Raw genomic sequence first — 16527 nt, 5'->3', positions numbered from 1 at the left:
TATCCACGAGCTTACAGAACGTCGGTGGTTCTGCTCATCTGCTGTCATGGAAGGGCACATGGGGTCTTTATTTATCAGTAAAGCTGGAAAGTCGCAAAGATGACCTTTACTGTTCTGGTGCGATGTAAAACCCAACCAAGGAAAAGGGTGTTTGTTAAATTTTCAGTATTATTTTATTCATTACCTTTAATATGATTTATAGTTGATATTAATGCTTCTGTTAGCTGAACTTCATCGTCAATACCAAGTAGCTTAGCAACTGCATGCAAGGGGTATTCGTCGACAACAGTTACGCCATCTGTGTCTTCACATGGCACAAACACTATGTTTGCCAGATGCAAAATCGCCGCTAATATCAGGAATATCAGTGTGATGTGCTGAAATAATAAACATATAACAATATATTTTATGTAGTTTTGCTTATCTAAAAAAATAATTGTCTAAAAGTGTTTGAATGGCCAAGACGGGTGGATATTTTTAAGTAACATATGAAGTTATCAATTTATGTTATGTTTTATTACAAATAAAAGAAAGTCTGCAACATTCATAGAACAAAAAAACAGACTGTTTTTACCTCATCTGAGAATCCAACCTCTGTCATAATGTCTGTGAGGTTGTGAAACATACGTTTGTAAAACTGAAATTCCTCCGGATCACGGAATACACCAAGGCGAGGATCTGCGTCTCTCATTATTCTAAAGAAAACAATTTTTATGACAATTAAAATGTGAATAATGACAAATTATGCAGAGATGAAGAGAGGAAGGCAATAGTTTTATAAAAAAAAGTAGTTATTTATGATAAATACTGGTGTACATTTATGGGGACATGAACGTTGCAGGAAAATAATATTAAAAAAGTCAATATGCGCCCATTCTGGTTACATGCATGACATAAACCTACCTTTAAATGTATTTTACTATCCTTATAAAGAGATACATTGTAATACTGGTCATTATAAACGGAAAAGTGAAGCCAGCTTCATAAATTTTTGGACTGTGATATTAACATTTAATCGCCATTTCAAAAAAGACATTTTAATTGGATGACTGAAAAGTATAACAGATACGGACGGATATAATTCTTCTGGACGTGTCAACTTTCCGACGAAGTACACGTTCAACAAATTTGAAATAGGACGAAAATAAATCAAGTTTCGTCGACTTTTTACATAAATATTAAAGAAAATGCCATATAATTGTGTACATTGTGTTTGGGCATAGAATTTATCATTTTATGATTTTTCCAGTATTGTAATTTTTATATCAGAGTTCGTGCCATTGTGTCTTGCCTTAAATAATGAATCATTAATCCTTTGTTTTACGTAGGACTGATATTAATTGGTTTATGCAATCACATGACTATTCCTGGTTAAATCAATTGAGGCATTAATCAAACAAAACACCTGTCTCATCCCTTAAATCAATGCGAGAGTGCTAAAACATACATTGAACTTTTCATTCTATTATAGTAGCCAATCAAAACGCATTTTACATAACCATCAAGCTACGTTTTATACATTGCACTTAACGCATCTACATAATATTTTTATACATTTAGAAAAAATAAATTTGCATCAAATTTTCCAGTATGTTTCTATAGATGGGTTATGACAAACTATCCAGGTATGCATATCTATTACAACATCACGATTTCCTGGTTGTATATGTCCTGTATAAATTCATTCTCGCGTGAAGATTGAGTGGCATAAAACATTATTGTACTCCATATTTGAGAATTTTTATAATTCATATTTAAGCATGAATTGTAATGAACGACATGAATACAGGTGTTAGCAGCTTTTCTTTAGTTTCAAAAATTGATGTCTATATACACACACTGGTTAAAACTGTTTGCAAAAAGATTTAATCTTGTCTAAAATAATCTTTAACGTTAGGTATAACAAGCTCTGTTTGATGCAGTTTAAGAAGACTTCTAGAAGTGTTGTACATGTGTCAACTCGCGTGATTTACATGAAATTTGACAGTAGTTAGTTTGGTTGATATTTGATTTACCTGTGGCATTCTGGGTCTTCTAAAAAGTAATAGAGTAGTCTTTCTCGAGACATTCCTGCAAATAACGCGTAAAATACATGGAAATTCTTTTCTCCAGGACTCCGGTGAACAACGCGAGATTTCTCCAAAATGTAGTCGTCAATTTTCGCTGAAATAAGACAAATAATAAAGAATTCAAGTATTGTTAAACGTCAAACTTCTTAACATTAGTCGTTTTTTGTGGGTTTTGTTGTTGTTGTTGTTGTTGTTGTTGTTGTTGTTTTTGTGGGGGATATGGATGGCTTTTGCATATGATAATACAGATATCTTTACATATGAAAAAAGGAAATTGACTTTCCGATTGTTTGCATCAATCATTTTCATATTTCAACACTTCAAGCTTTGAAGAAAAATAAAGTCAATTTTATCTTGAATAATTCGCTCACATCTTAAAGCATGCATTTAATATTCTACACTTGTCTTATTGTAATAAATGATGTATTGGATAAAGACTAACTCGAAATTTAAGTACTGTACATGCAAAAACAGGTGTTATTACAGTAAAACAGGTGTAACATAAATATGTCAGCTGTACCTCCCATAAGAACATCATTCTCCGTGTAAGACAACTCTACAAACTTTCCGAACCTGCTAGAGTTACCGTTCATGACTGTTGCTGCATTACCAAAAGCCTCAAGAAGTGGATTGACCTGCAAAAATAATAATGTGATGATATAACACCTTGTAAAAATCCTAGACAAAAGATGAAACAATTGAATATTTTAAATCGATTCTGTGTAATAGCAAGATGACATTTTATTATTTAACATATTTGTTTGACTCTTACCTGTACAATCTTATCTAACAGTTTCGTGTCATCACTCGGACTTATGTGCATAAGATGTCTGATCATATATTTCGTACTCTCTGTCTTTCCTGCCCCCGACTCCCCGGACACCATGATGACCTGGTTCTTACCCGTCTCCCTGAGTTCTCTGAACGCATTGTCAGCAGCCCAGAACAGATGGGGAGGTCTTGTGTCCCGAAGTAATAAATGTTTGTAGTCATTGTGATACTGAAAACAGATGAAGCATGTATCTTTATTTCACAAAGCCAGCAGACCAGACTGTCCATAAGGCAACATATTTACAATATATACAAGTACATAGGTCACATCAATGGCCAACTATTAATATATAAAAATATAAAGATATCTTAGAAGAGCAAAAGATATAGGTAGAATGCCTCTTTCAAGAAACTTAATACTTACTTATTGAAGGACCTAACCCTTCCCCTGGTATGAAACCAAATTTTGAATAAAATAGAAAAAACGGATAAATTGAAGATTATATGAAAGATTGTATCATATACGCTTGACTATTGTATGCTAAAATTCCGGAAGTCCTAAATAGGTAATTATTACATATACAACCCCATGCTAACAAGTCAGTGCCTGAAGGTGGCAAATACAAGCTTGAATATCCCATATCCGTCAGACTATTGAAATATATTGTGCTGTCTTTTTTATATCTATATTGCTTATCTTACTTTGAAGCGTTAAACCAGTGGTCTATGTTAATTAGCTGCTTTTAATGTTACAATTATGTAAAATTAGAGCTTTTGAAGAACATGTATCTCGATTTAATGTTATATACACATGCCAAACGCTGAATCATTAGTATATTATTTAAACTGCTCTAAGAGAAAGTCGCCAAGTGACTGCTAGAAAATGCAAATGTCTTATATTAATATTAATATAAGTACAAATAAAAATAAATAATAGATTTTTTTTTTTTTTTTTTAATTATGATATTTTATAAGAGTTTAGATATACGGTGTATATAGTTTTATTAGAAATGATTTTTTTAAAGTAGTGACTACATTTATACATCTTTTATTCTAAATCTTATTTTAAAACTGTCTCTATGATAAGTAAAGTAACTGATTCACTTTTGAATAGATAGTAGGCGAAACATAAGAACATAAAATAAATGTAAATATCCGTGATAATATGTTTTAGCCATTTCTAGCCAAACTTGTTAAACAAGTTTCTTTTCTTCTTTCTAAAGTGCGTATCGTTCAAACATAGAAAATACAAACAATAGGTCAGTAGGTAAAGCTATGATAATGCGAGTGAATTCATTCACATAGAATGTTACACGCGCAAAATGACAACATTGTGTAATTTATGAGAGTGAACTGAGCTTTGTACAAACTTGAACATTTATAAAAGCTTTGATCAAAAATAACGAATTGTACTAATCAGTCAAGACGATTGATTGATTTTATCTCGCATCATGTATAAGAAATTCAAGTTATAAATCGAAGCTAATGAATGTTAAACAACAGTTGATTTTTTTCTCTTTAAATAATGAATTATAGTACATGTACAGCTTTCCACATGTTCATGTCATCTTAAATCTACGGTAATTTGAAATCTATATGAAATAAATGGTTTTGACGAATTTTTTAAACATTTATTTTTAGGAATTATTGTGAAACTGGAAAGAATGCAAATATTCTAACTTAATATGTATAAATCAAGTTTAAAGCATAACGTTTATTAAACTTGCATACAATTTATGAACTGTTTGATATAAATATAATTAAAGTTAAACACGGCCCTAACATATTTTAGTTAAGAGCAAATTAACAAAATATCTTGGGCAGCACTTGTAAAAATATAGGTTAGGTTGGTTTATTGTTTTAATTAACGATATTTTTGTAAAATATGACAGTTTCATATCAAAAGTATTGATCGGTTTATAAATAAATACAATGAACAATGACACAATATAGCCCCTTGTGTTACACCTTTTGACGTGATTATTACTTTACATAAACTGCATGGAAAAAACAAACCTGGTACAAATGAATCTATCGCTTGAGGTCATTTGTTGGTATTGTAATAAAGACAAGTGATTTGATGTCTTACGGGAACGTGTTTAATTACTAGATATGACAGTCTCTGTCATAAAGACATAAAAGGCAAAGACAAGAGGTTTTTTGACGAAGAAAAAGAAAAGGTAATACATGAGTGGCGAATCATACTACTACCACTGTTTAGGCCCTTACAGATCATAGGTGAGAAAATCAAGGTAAATATGGCTTGAATTACACAATAAACAATTGAATACGGTTGTAAAACAGCGTGTAAGAACCATGATTGCGTCTGCTAGGCTGCATGTAAGGACTGTGTAAAGTCAGATATTACAAGTTCACTATGACACACAGACTGTTACACATAAACAGCAGACAAACATCGTTTTGATACAAAAATGAACAAATTGAACGCATTCAAAACAAATTACATCAGCTTTAAACCACCAGGTGCAAGGTGGAAAAGCGACACTATTTTGAATCGTATTATTATTATTATCTGAAATATTCCTTAAATTTAGATACTCATGTTTGTCAGAAACCTTAAGTAAGAACAGAAGTCGCGCCTTTTATTTTCATCGGTGACACAATTATAGAAAACGTATGGTGTTTGACAACAATTTTATTACTTGTATCACTAAAAGTATATTTAAATCAGTTTTTAGAGCAAAAAAACCGATCTGTCTTAAAATGTGATACATTTTTTTTTACAATTTATCACCAATGCGACACAGATTGCTTTTATCAAAAGAGTCCGTATCAAAACGATAGTCATTAGCTTTGATACGGAAAAATATTGCCTACTTTTGAATAATATATACGAATTATCTGACATAATATAAGAGTGATATAACTAGTTATTGTCATTAACTGATTTTATTGCAAAAAACTAAAACAGTGACTTAAATGATATTTGTCATAAATGTAATTACTCAAATGTGTGAATTCCTAAACGTCTGACAAGACTAGTTCCCAATTTTTCTCTGCGCTATTTCTGTTAACATATTTATTTTATTAAACATTTTTTTCTTCGGGAAGTCTAATGTCAAAAATCATTTACTCATAAAATATACATAGTTTTCCACACTTTTAAGATTTTGATATTGTAGCTGAAAAAATATATTGTGTCAACTAAAAGTGTAAATTTATTTCGTACAATTGTACATTTTACTATGCCCGTTTATCTAGTTATATGTCTCTTGTTTGGAATATACAATGATAAACAATATCCTTTGCATGAGGTTGCCAGTAGGATTTCTATTAATGTATGTTTGAGAAAATTTTATCTAATACCATTTCTTGACATTCTCTTTGTAAACAAATTTATTTTCTCTTACCTGATTAAGCGTCATATTGTGTTTTGTGTCCGAATGACTACGTGACTTGATAATTGTTTTGTTTGTCTATTTGCATGGCGATGTACTATGTACAATTCTTAAATAAAATGTACGTTCTATTCTGTTCTGTTTGGTTACAAACTAATTTTTGGATTAGACAGCATATAAACAAAGCATTTTACTAAGCATATATGCGTTTATAAATTACGTATGTACCATACAGAACGAGGAAATATCAATATGTCGCGAATATTTTAACTTGAAACAATCAATTATGCTTACCTTAGTGCTATAAACCTGTATAGGCTTACATGGGTTCACTGCCACAAGGATATCTCCTATATATGTCTGTAATATAAAAGAAAATATACTATAAATAAACATAATCTTCTAATAAAACTGTATATCTCTAACTTCTTTTGCATTTCTGCGGGAGAAATGCGGGAGTGTTGAAAGCGTATAGCAACAAAATTTAGTTGCAAAAAATCAAAACGATCTGAAATTTAGCCTGTGAATATTAATATGTGTCCTACAGAAAATTATTTTACATACGAACATTGTTATATTGAAAAATGCATTTTATTTTGCAACTCAATTGTAGCAGTTTAAATCAAATGACATAAAGCTATGGTACTTTATTGTTAATTGTATGGGATGTATTTATTCATATTGTCATCATTATTTTGTTTTAATGTTGGATATGCTTAAGTCGGGCGAAACCCAAGGAACAGTTTCAATCAAACAGCTCCTACAACATTTTTTAATTTTCCAGTTGTAAGCGCTATCGTATGTTCGGTTGTTTGGTTTTTCTTCATATTCATCCCATAACATTTACCAAAGCGTTAAGTCTCCTAACCCATGTATTTGTCATAAGAGAATAAAATAATATCATAGTTAAAAATAGTAATAAATATGAATAAAAATGTAGGATTTTTTCATATGCGTGGGTATACTTTAAAATGTTGTAAAACATCAAAATGACATGTAATACATAATGATTGAATAACAAAACAATGATTGTTTAATGTTACGTGGTCAGAATGATTCACAACTTTAATAATAACTCTAATAAGTAACTTTTGTTTTTACACTATACCACACTTAAAGATCATTCGGATGTTTTTATATTTATAAAAGTACAGTGGTATTTATTTTTACGTTTATTTTTGTCTAATAATTGATGAGTAACACATGTTGATAAGAATTAAAAGCTGCTTTTTATTTTTCGTAATGGCAGCAAAGAACTGTAATAAATATATGTTCGGCAAGTGAAATGAGAACTGAAAATAATGTTGATTGCTATTTAGTATGATACACGTTCTAACATGCAAATAAACACATAGGACAGACCAAAGGTGCTAGTCACATTGATTTTACCTAAAATATGTTTTATCTTGTTGGTCATATATTATTTTAAAAAAAATAGTAAAAAATGGTTATAATGATTTTCGTTATAAACCTTCTTTTTAATGTTTGGATATAATATTACATGAATAACAAGATTAAACATATTTTAGGTCAAATCAATGCGGGACAGACATGATAAACTACAAAATTTTGAAACAATTTGTAAACAAGTTATAGGCAAACATATTTTAGGTCAAATCAATGCGGGACAGACATGATAAACAACAAAATTTTGAAACAATTTGTCAACAAGTTATAGGCATAAAATATTAAATACACACGAGTCATTTCAGAGGGCCATTAATTACATTCACTGTAAATGAGACGGTTACACTTATATGTACGGAATGCCGTTAGGGCCATTGCCTATGAATGTGTTGATCTGAAACGCGATAGTCGATAGTACGATGGTGAAAACGCGAAATCACGAAACTACGATGGTGAAAACGCGAAAGCACGATGATGAAAACGCGAAAGTACGATGATGAAAACGCGACAGTACGATACTACGATGATGAAAACTCGATAAACTATCGTGTTTTCACCATCGTACTGTCGCGTTTTCACCATCGTAGTTTCGTGATTTCGCGTTTTCATCATCGTACTGTCGTGTTTTCATCATCGTACTATCGCGTTTTCACCATCGTACTATCGCGTTTTCACCATCGTACTATCGCGTTTTCATCATCGTACTGTCGTGTTTTCATCATCGTAGTATCGCGTTTTCACCATCGTACTGTCGTGTTTTCATCATCGTACTATCGCGTTTTCATCATCGTACTATCGCGTTTTCATCATCGTACTATCGCGTTTTCACCATCGTAGTTTCGTGATTTCGTGTTTTCACCATCGTACTATCGACTATCGCGTTTCAGATTAACACATTCATAGGCGATGGCCCTAACGGCATTCCGGAATGCCGTTAGGGCCATAGCCTATGAATGGTTTGATCTGAAACGCGATACTCGACAGTGTGATGATGAAACTACGATGGTGAAAACGCGACAGTGCGATGGTGAAAACACGATAGTTTATCGCGTTTTCATCATCGTAGTATCGTACTGTCGCGTTTTCATCATCGTACTATCGCGTTTTCATCATCGTGCTTTCGAGTTTTCACCATCGTAGTTTCGTGGTTTCGCGTTTTCACCATCGTACTATCGACTATCGCGTTTTAGATCAACACATTCATAGGCGATGGCCCTAACGGCATTCCGTATATATGTTGTCAGTAAATGCAGAGTTTCAAAGTTTGACATTAAATACTTCAGCATTCACCATACATTGACCTAAATAAGCGAAACATTGTCAGCAAATATGAGATTAAATTTTGTCAGACTATTCAACTACCTTAATCATGAATGCTTATACATTTATCGACGATATAAGTCCGAATAAACAATGTCCGAATATGCAATCAGGATCTAATATATATAGTTCCAATATACAGGCATCGGCCATTGAGACTATGATATTAAATATTGCAATGATTTTATTCATCTTGAAGTGGTATGAAGATTGTGTAGATTAATGTATTTTATTGATAAAAATCCAAATATTCTACTTAGGGAACAGTATAATAGCATTGCATTGTTAGTTTTATTAGTTATTAAACTGGACGATATGCCATTTTCATAGAATGCGAGAATGTATAGTAAAGTCGTTGTCGTCACACAGTGTTGTCTATATACATATACTAAGTCATTATTCATGTTGATAAATAACATAGTTTGTCGGATGCTGACGTCCGCATCATGACCACCATTTATCTTGTTTGTGTATTACCCAGGTAGGTAGACAGGTCATTTTAAATGTATGGATATTTTTCGCCCGCTCTTTTACTTACTTTTTTCGCCGTTTATCCCGTTACGTCAACTTCTTAATGATGGAATGAAAGCTGATAAACATCCAGGTCAACAAAAAATGTTAAGCATCGCCTTATCAAGGTCAAACTTTCATTTATACATTAATTGGTTTGTAAGAGAGATGGTGAAATCGTTTGTATAAAATTGCAAATGGACAGAGTAACCATATAAAAAAAGAAGTGGTGCATTACTGAAGGTGGTTTGCCTTTGATATATGTTTCTATCTATGTATAAGTTAAGTTAATGGTAGAAGCATTAGCTTTGTCCATTACATATGTCATAGCATGTCCAATGCTTTTATAAATGACCTTTGGCTCCGTTGTAACAAATGGACTTTCTTAAACAAAAACCAAATATAGAAGTTTTCATTTTACTCTTCTCCATAGAAATTCATCTAAGAGAGACTATAAACAATATTAAATATGTCATTTGTAACATTAATTATATTTTATGAGAGCAAGGACTACACATTGACAGCAGAGTTCTTAAATTTTACAAACCAATGTTGCATGATATGTACTTAGACGAGTTTATAAAATGGAAAATGTAGGTTTAAATGTCAGCGTGAGGAAAATGGTTAAAATCTTAACGGCTCCATTTTTGCCTTGGGTTGCGATCACACTCTGTTGTTGAGTGACATTAAAGTATTATTAATGTTTTGCGTGATGGATGCCGCAAATAAAATTTCAAATTTTAATAAGGAAATAACAAGTGGAACTATGTGTTATCCAACGAGTCCGTGATGATTTACAATCACAAGTTGACACACATAAACGAGCATTTTACAAATATACAATTTATGCTTTTTATTTACACAAATATATAGTTCAAGTTGTTTCAGTTTGACTGTAACACCTCAACTGATCTGACTTTTGCCTGACTTGAACGGGCCAATGGTATAAATGTTGTTTTTAACTATGAGTAGATTTCGTTCAAAATATTTTAATATTCTATAAAGACACTTAAATTGTTTTAGATATATAAAGTACAGATATTACTTAGGTAACACCTAAACTAATAGACACATTATGCCTAAGAAACGAATTAATTTGTTTCCGCGTGGTTTATTCTGTTTTAGTAATGAATTTAGAACATGCTAAACACTTATCTTCTGGAGAAAGGAGCGCTGAATCGCATATGAAAAAAAATGTCACAAAAGTAGACACGTTACTTAACTTCCATTTAATGTTACTGTACCTAATGCATAAATGCAAAAGATGTTTCAACTACATATATGGTAAATGGGTAACTGTAGGACACCAAAAATTAGAAGGATTTTGGTGCAATAAAATTATATCATCCTTAATGAGCCTTGAGATCAAACAATTATAGAACTGCATACGTCATTCGGTCGCACTTATGATACTTATAATCATTTGTTATTTCTTACATTATCCTTTTTTATGAACTGGCAATGAAATAAAGTTCACACCTTTTGTAACCACAAAATAGTTTTTATTGTACGCAGTAAACAAAATAAAAATGTTGATTCGAAGAGACTTACTAACTTTAAAGGTTTCTAATGTGCCACAAATTATAATTATTATTTGAGGGTAAAACAATTTGATTAGTATTTACAAAATGCACTGACTTCATAAAGAAACTGTGTTAAGATGTCGCTAACCAATGGAATTCAAATATTGTTCTAAATAAGGGCATTACGTACCACTCAACATAGTCTGCAATTTTCAGTTTTTTGTGAAGTTAATGCTCCCGAGGGATTGCCCTTCTTTCAGATTTTTTTACAATAACGTTGTTACAAAAATCATATTGATATATATTTTAATCAGTTATTTATATATAGACTAACCTTCTACGAAATAAAGACTTTTCCTGTCTGAGACAATCTTATTAAACTGGCTATAGTATTCATATGTTCCAGTATAATATTTAATAAAGCCAACTTAAATATAAAGAAATCAAGTAACTCTTTAAATAACTTGTCGTTGATTTTGCAAAGTGGTATCTTACATCAGCCCGGATAGTAAATTAAATGCAAATTCATATATGAGGCAAGACACTATGTTTCTTCATATGGTATTAGTACAAGTTGGTCAAGAAATCAGACTTGACAGTGAGTTAAATGAGTCCAATAATCTCCAACTTTCATTATGTTTGAACTTGATATTATACTTAAATTATAGTCTTAAAATAATCACTCATTACAAAATTTAGTGGCAATAAAAGCAATGGTCCCTGGATAACCAATCCTGGAAGTGTGATTTAATTAGTAGAATAGCAGTGATCACAAAGAAAATCGTTCATCTGAATTATATACAACCAAAAACAAGGTTGTTTCACATATCATAGTTACAATAATAAACATCTTAATATGAAGAAATCCAACACTTTAATGATGAGTGAATAAAGTTAAACATCGTAAAACAAACTTCTTACAATACGTTACTTAAGTATAGATATTCTCTGTATATCTTTATCAAATTACTGAATTGAGTACAATACTCTTATTCCTGTTTTGAAAAAGTTTATTCTTTTCATTTTTATGGATGATTTTTTTTTTGGCCATAAATATTAATTTTAAAACAAAAGCTATTTGTTCATTGACTGTAAATTTGAACTGGATAAGGTAATAAACATTGTTTTAATAAATGTTTGTCTATAATTTCTTAATTTATATCTTGCAATCTTCGTAGGGTAACATGTGAAATGATTTAACATAAAAATGAAAATAAATCATTTTATAATAAGTAAGGCTAAATCATTTTGTGTAAATTTGATGCACGCTGATAGCTACCCGTGTCTACATTTACCAGTTAATTCGGGTGTTAAGATATAAAGTAAAATAATTAATAAGTATTTAACTACTTTTTGCAAAAATATTAGAGCAATAAAACACGTAAGGTGTTAATACAATTTTCATTGACATTATGAGATAACGAAGTTAAAACAATCACGTGCCTTTCCGTTCAAAAACGTCTTGGAGTTAATATGAAAATAATGTGCGGATGACTTTGCAAAAGTAATCCGACCCAGATGCCGATTTCCTTGATGACATCTGTGATAAAGGGGTGACTGTTCTGTTTCAAAGATAGTGTTAAAATGGTAACCCGTTTGTAATTAATTAATGTCTTAAGAAAGTTAGTTGGTAAATCCCTGTTATACTGTTAAAATGTCGATACAACTTACTTTTATAGCCTTTCAAAAAAAGTTTGAAATCATTTTAAAAATTTAGCTTTGAAACGTAATTCCAATTGCCGACAGTGTATGACTAAAATGTCATGTTACAAACGAACGATAAATATAAAAGACATATATTTAAAGTTGCTAACATAAAATAAGATTTCTCTGTAACGTTGGAGATGAGGTTGCTGATTTTAAATCGCTTCAGCCGTTTGAATCCCAGTAGAGACTTGCATTGATTACCAATATGATGGCTATTCGGGTGTGCGCAGCGAAGATGATGCCACGGGGCTGTACGAGCACCCATCCTATATGACGCTAATTGCAATCAGTCTGAAGTCAAGATCTTACAAGCTTTACTGCCACACTTATACATGTAACCCTAGCCAATGTCGACATATTTTACATGTAAATGATCGCCAAACTATTACAACTCTTTGACAAATGAATAATTAGGCAGTGATATATGTCTTTTGTGGTACGATGCAATATTCCTAAAAAATGTGTTTATTTAAACAGTATTGAATTTATTTATTAAATAACACTGAGAAACTGTGATTGATTAACACACGAAGACGGTGGCTCTATTCAGGTGTTGGCCGCAAAATAATGCACGGGGTTGTACCGAGCACCCATTCTCTATAGTGAACGCCGGAAAGTTGCAAAGTAGTCTTGAAAAGATCGAAGATCTTGACAAGTCTTAACTGCCCACACTTATATATGTAACACCCTAGCCAATTTCGTCATATTTTACATGATAAATGATATTTTAACACAGATTCGCCAAAGACTCATCACAAACTTCTTTGGCAAATTCACATAAAAAAGCGGGTAATATTATTGTCCTTCTTGTTTGGATACAATGCACACGTATTCTTAAAAAAGGTGTGTTTAATTTAAAACAAGTATTAATTTTAGTTTATATAAATAACAAATTACATTGTTGATATAATAATTGACGGAATCTATTACAATAGATTATAAGTTAATAAAGTACGATACAAGAAATGTTACGCTTTGTTTAACTAGGATAATTATGTATATACTAATTCGCACTAAATTATTCATTGATGCACGCGACGTTTTTATTTATGTCAAGTACGTTACGTAATGTAACGTTACGGATGTATTTATATGATACGTATGAATTTTATCTTACAAAGACAGAATGTTGTCAACTATAGGATGGGGTCTTACTGTTTTTTAAACATGTCACATCTTAAACTTATACATTTTTACTCGTGTATACCCAGCTACAATTTTGGCCGGAGATCAATAAAAAATGTTTGATAACATATTTGTTTCCGAACACCTTTTTAATATTTCTTATTAGACTGAGGGATTTGTCTTTATGCTGAATACGAATTATTTGCATCTTACAATCAATCGAACTATACTACTTCACGAGAAAAAGTCTTCATAATTTCTCGTATTGTATAGTAACTGATAATAACGATTTAACTCGTACAATACGTCACTTACGATGAGTGAATGAGAAATTATAACTTTGATATAACATGATATTCCAATGATGTTAGTCTTAATTTTTCATAACATATTTTACATAGAAATAGAAATGGAAGACCAAGGAAAGAATGGCAGTATTTTTAAATGTCAAAACAGGAAAAACACGCTCTGTTGGCTTGTAACAGGCAATGCTTTTTTTATAAATCAGACATTGAAATAAAATATATTTCTAATCAAACCAAAAAGTTTTTGTTCACAAAATTGACAAAAATCTTATCAGTAGATTTTATAATTGTTGAGCATTTAAGATGAATGTTTGTTGATGATACATTTTAATACAAATATTGAATATAATAATCCCGGCATCTATTTCCGCAAATGATTATAAAATACTTGCATATTTATTTACCCTATATATAATGTAAAGATGTTTTAATGTGTATTAGATTGAATGGGTTGATCCACTTAAGTGGGCTTTTATGGTATTTTATGCTTTTGATAAGATAAATCGTATGCTTGTTATTGTCTTTTGTTGAAAGTACCGTATAAGACGCGTAATAACGAGGTCTAAATTAAAACATTTTAATCACTTTTATCTATATGTTTAATTGCTTAAGATATTTAAGTATTAAATTCAATGATGCGTATGCGATATAGAGTGTTTGCCATCATATTATGTTACTTTTTAAATATAAACGAATACATGGAAAAATGAAAAGAGTTTTTTCCATCATATAACGTTACTTTTTAAATATAAAAGAATACATGTAAAAAATGAATAAGGACAAATAATGATATCACGTTGTTAATTAAACGAGAAGAAATACTTACATAGAATTTTTCCTGCATGAAACGGCCCCGGAGGGCATGTACGATAGTGTTCTCATCGAGAACTTCTAGAGTGCTCAAGTCATCCGGCTGGTTTGAACCTGCAGCCATCGATAATCAGGAGGCCTCACTCCTTTCGCAGGGTCAAAATGACACTAAATAGCTAAATATAAAGAACTGTATTCACAAATATCCAAATAAATCCATTTTTATCACTCTCTGTTGTTAACAATGACCATTTGACATGTCATTTGTTCTGTTTCTTTGAACAAAATGATTTTCGTCTCTTCTCCGCTAATTAAAATGATGTTACTTTAATTTAATTACAAAATAATATATCTTTAATGATAAAACTATATCCTTAATTCTGATGTGTTTTTATTTTTGTTTTATTTAATCGTTTGTTTTGTAAGTTTAACTTTAAGCTTAAACGTGCCAAAATAAATGTCCGAAAATTATTCACTTCTTGTTTTGTCTTAAGTTATTATGATTATGCGAAATAAGTTAAGAAATACAGTCGTAAAGATGTCGTCTGCCTACATTGTTAACGCTTCGTTCATCCATCAAACCGCCAGGCCCATTTGACATTTCTCTATCGTCTATTCTGATTGGTTCATTCACGTCACATGATTTATCGACGACGTTTATCTATATTTAGCTACATCTCTTTTTAATTCTTCAGTCATTAAAATACATTTTGTAAAAAACATCCGTAAATTGATTAAAAATGCTCGTATAAAACATGTTAAATGCACAATTAGTAGTGCAAATAATTCATTTAAACAACAAACACAATATTCATTTGATGCCCTACGGGCATTATTTTATTCAGTTGACAATTGAGATGTATTTCTTTGGAGAAAATAATAAACAATACCCCACCAACCAACTTTAATTGTTTAACATAATCTACATTCTTTTTGCTCTGAAAAGAAATATAAATTTTATATTTATTTCTTCGTTCCTGATTTATTTTATTTACTGTATGAAAAATTTCAATAAAAAACACAAATAAATATAATTAGTTAAAAGCAAATTAGAAATTTTTTAATGTGCCAAGAAGTTGTTCAAAGAAAGTGTAAATTAAATGTTTATTTAACAATGTTAAACATCGCTTTTTCCCAAAGTATTCAAATTTAGTCGCTAAACAGTGATATAGTAATGCTGGATTAAAAGTGAAATAGTAAAAAATATATGTTTAATGAAATAAGAAGAAATTGATATGTACATGCAGTCTTTGAAGCGCAATTATACATGTAATGTCATCTTAAATTAAAACTTATTTTCTGAGGTTTTAAGTACATGTTGTTCATGTTATGAAACTATCCAGTCAGTGGAATGCTGACACATCTTCAGAATGACATGTATAATTATGATTCATTGGGATACCTTAAATCTCCTACAACCGTTGTAAATGCTAGAAGGTCGCTATATGACGTTATAATCCGATTGTAAAACCACCGGATAAGGAAATAATGACGCCTTGGTTAAGATTATGTATTTTATTTAAGTAAACCTCAGGATATTACAGACATTGTAACTGATGACCACTCATACAATGAAAAAGTCAGTGTTTCATTTTATACTGTATAGGAAATGTTTATCATT

General features: G+C 30.9%; 1 protein-coding gene across 2 annotated transcripts in view; it reads right to left on the bottom strand.

Annotated features, from left to right (window-relative positions):
* LOC132715175 (uncharacterized) overlaps positions 1–15472 on the bottom strand; it is a 45807-nt gene extending 30335 nt beyond the window's left edge. For both annotated transcript variants that reach the window (XM_060698160.1, XM_060698161.1), the window contains exons 1-7: positions 14923–15472; positions 6494–6559; positions 2842–3069; positions 2590–2704; positions 2016–2163; positions 575–695; positions 185–377 (exon numbers count right to left, since the gene is read on the bottom strand). In XM_060698160.1, the coding sequence (XP_060554143.1) occupies positions 185–377; positions 575–695; positions 2016–2163; positions 2590–2704; positions 2842–3069; positions 6494–6559; positions 14923–15030 (979 nt within the window). In that variant the 5' untranslated portion in view covers positions 15031–15472. The remainder of the gene's footprint in view (positions 1–184; positions 378–574; positions 696–2015; positions 2164–2589; positions 2705–2841; positions 3070–6493; positions 6560–14922) is intronic.
* Positions 15473–16527: the final 1055 nt, after the last annotated feature.

The sequence above is a fragment of the Ruditapes philippinarum genome, unplaced genomic scaffold (genome assembly GCF_026571515.1).
Source record: "Ruditapes philippinarum isolate M1 unplaced genomic scaffold, ASM2657151v2 ctg2457_1_1_1_1, whole genome shotgun sequence".
NCBI lineage: Eukaryota > Metazoa > Mollusca > Bivalvia > Venerida > Veneridae > Ruditapes > Ruditapes philippinarum.
The sequence above is the reverse complement of the archived record's forward strand: the minus strand, read 5'-3'. Positions and strand labels throughout refer to the sequence as shown.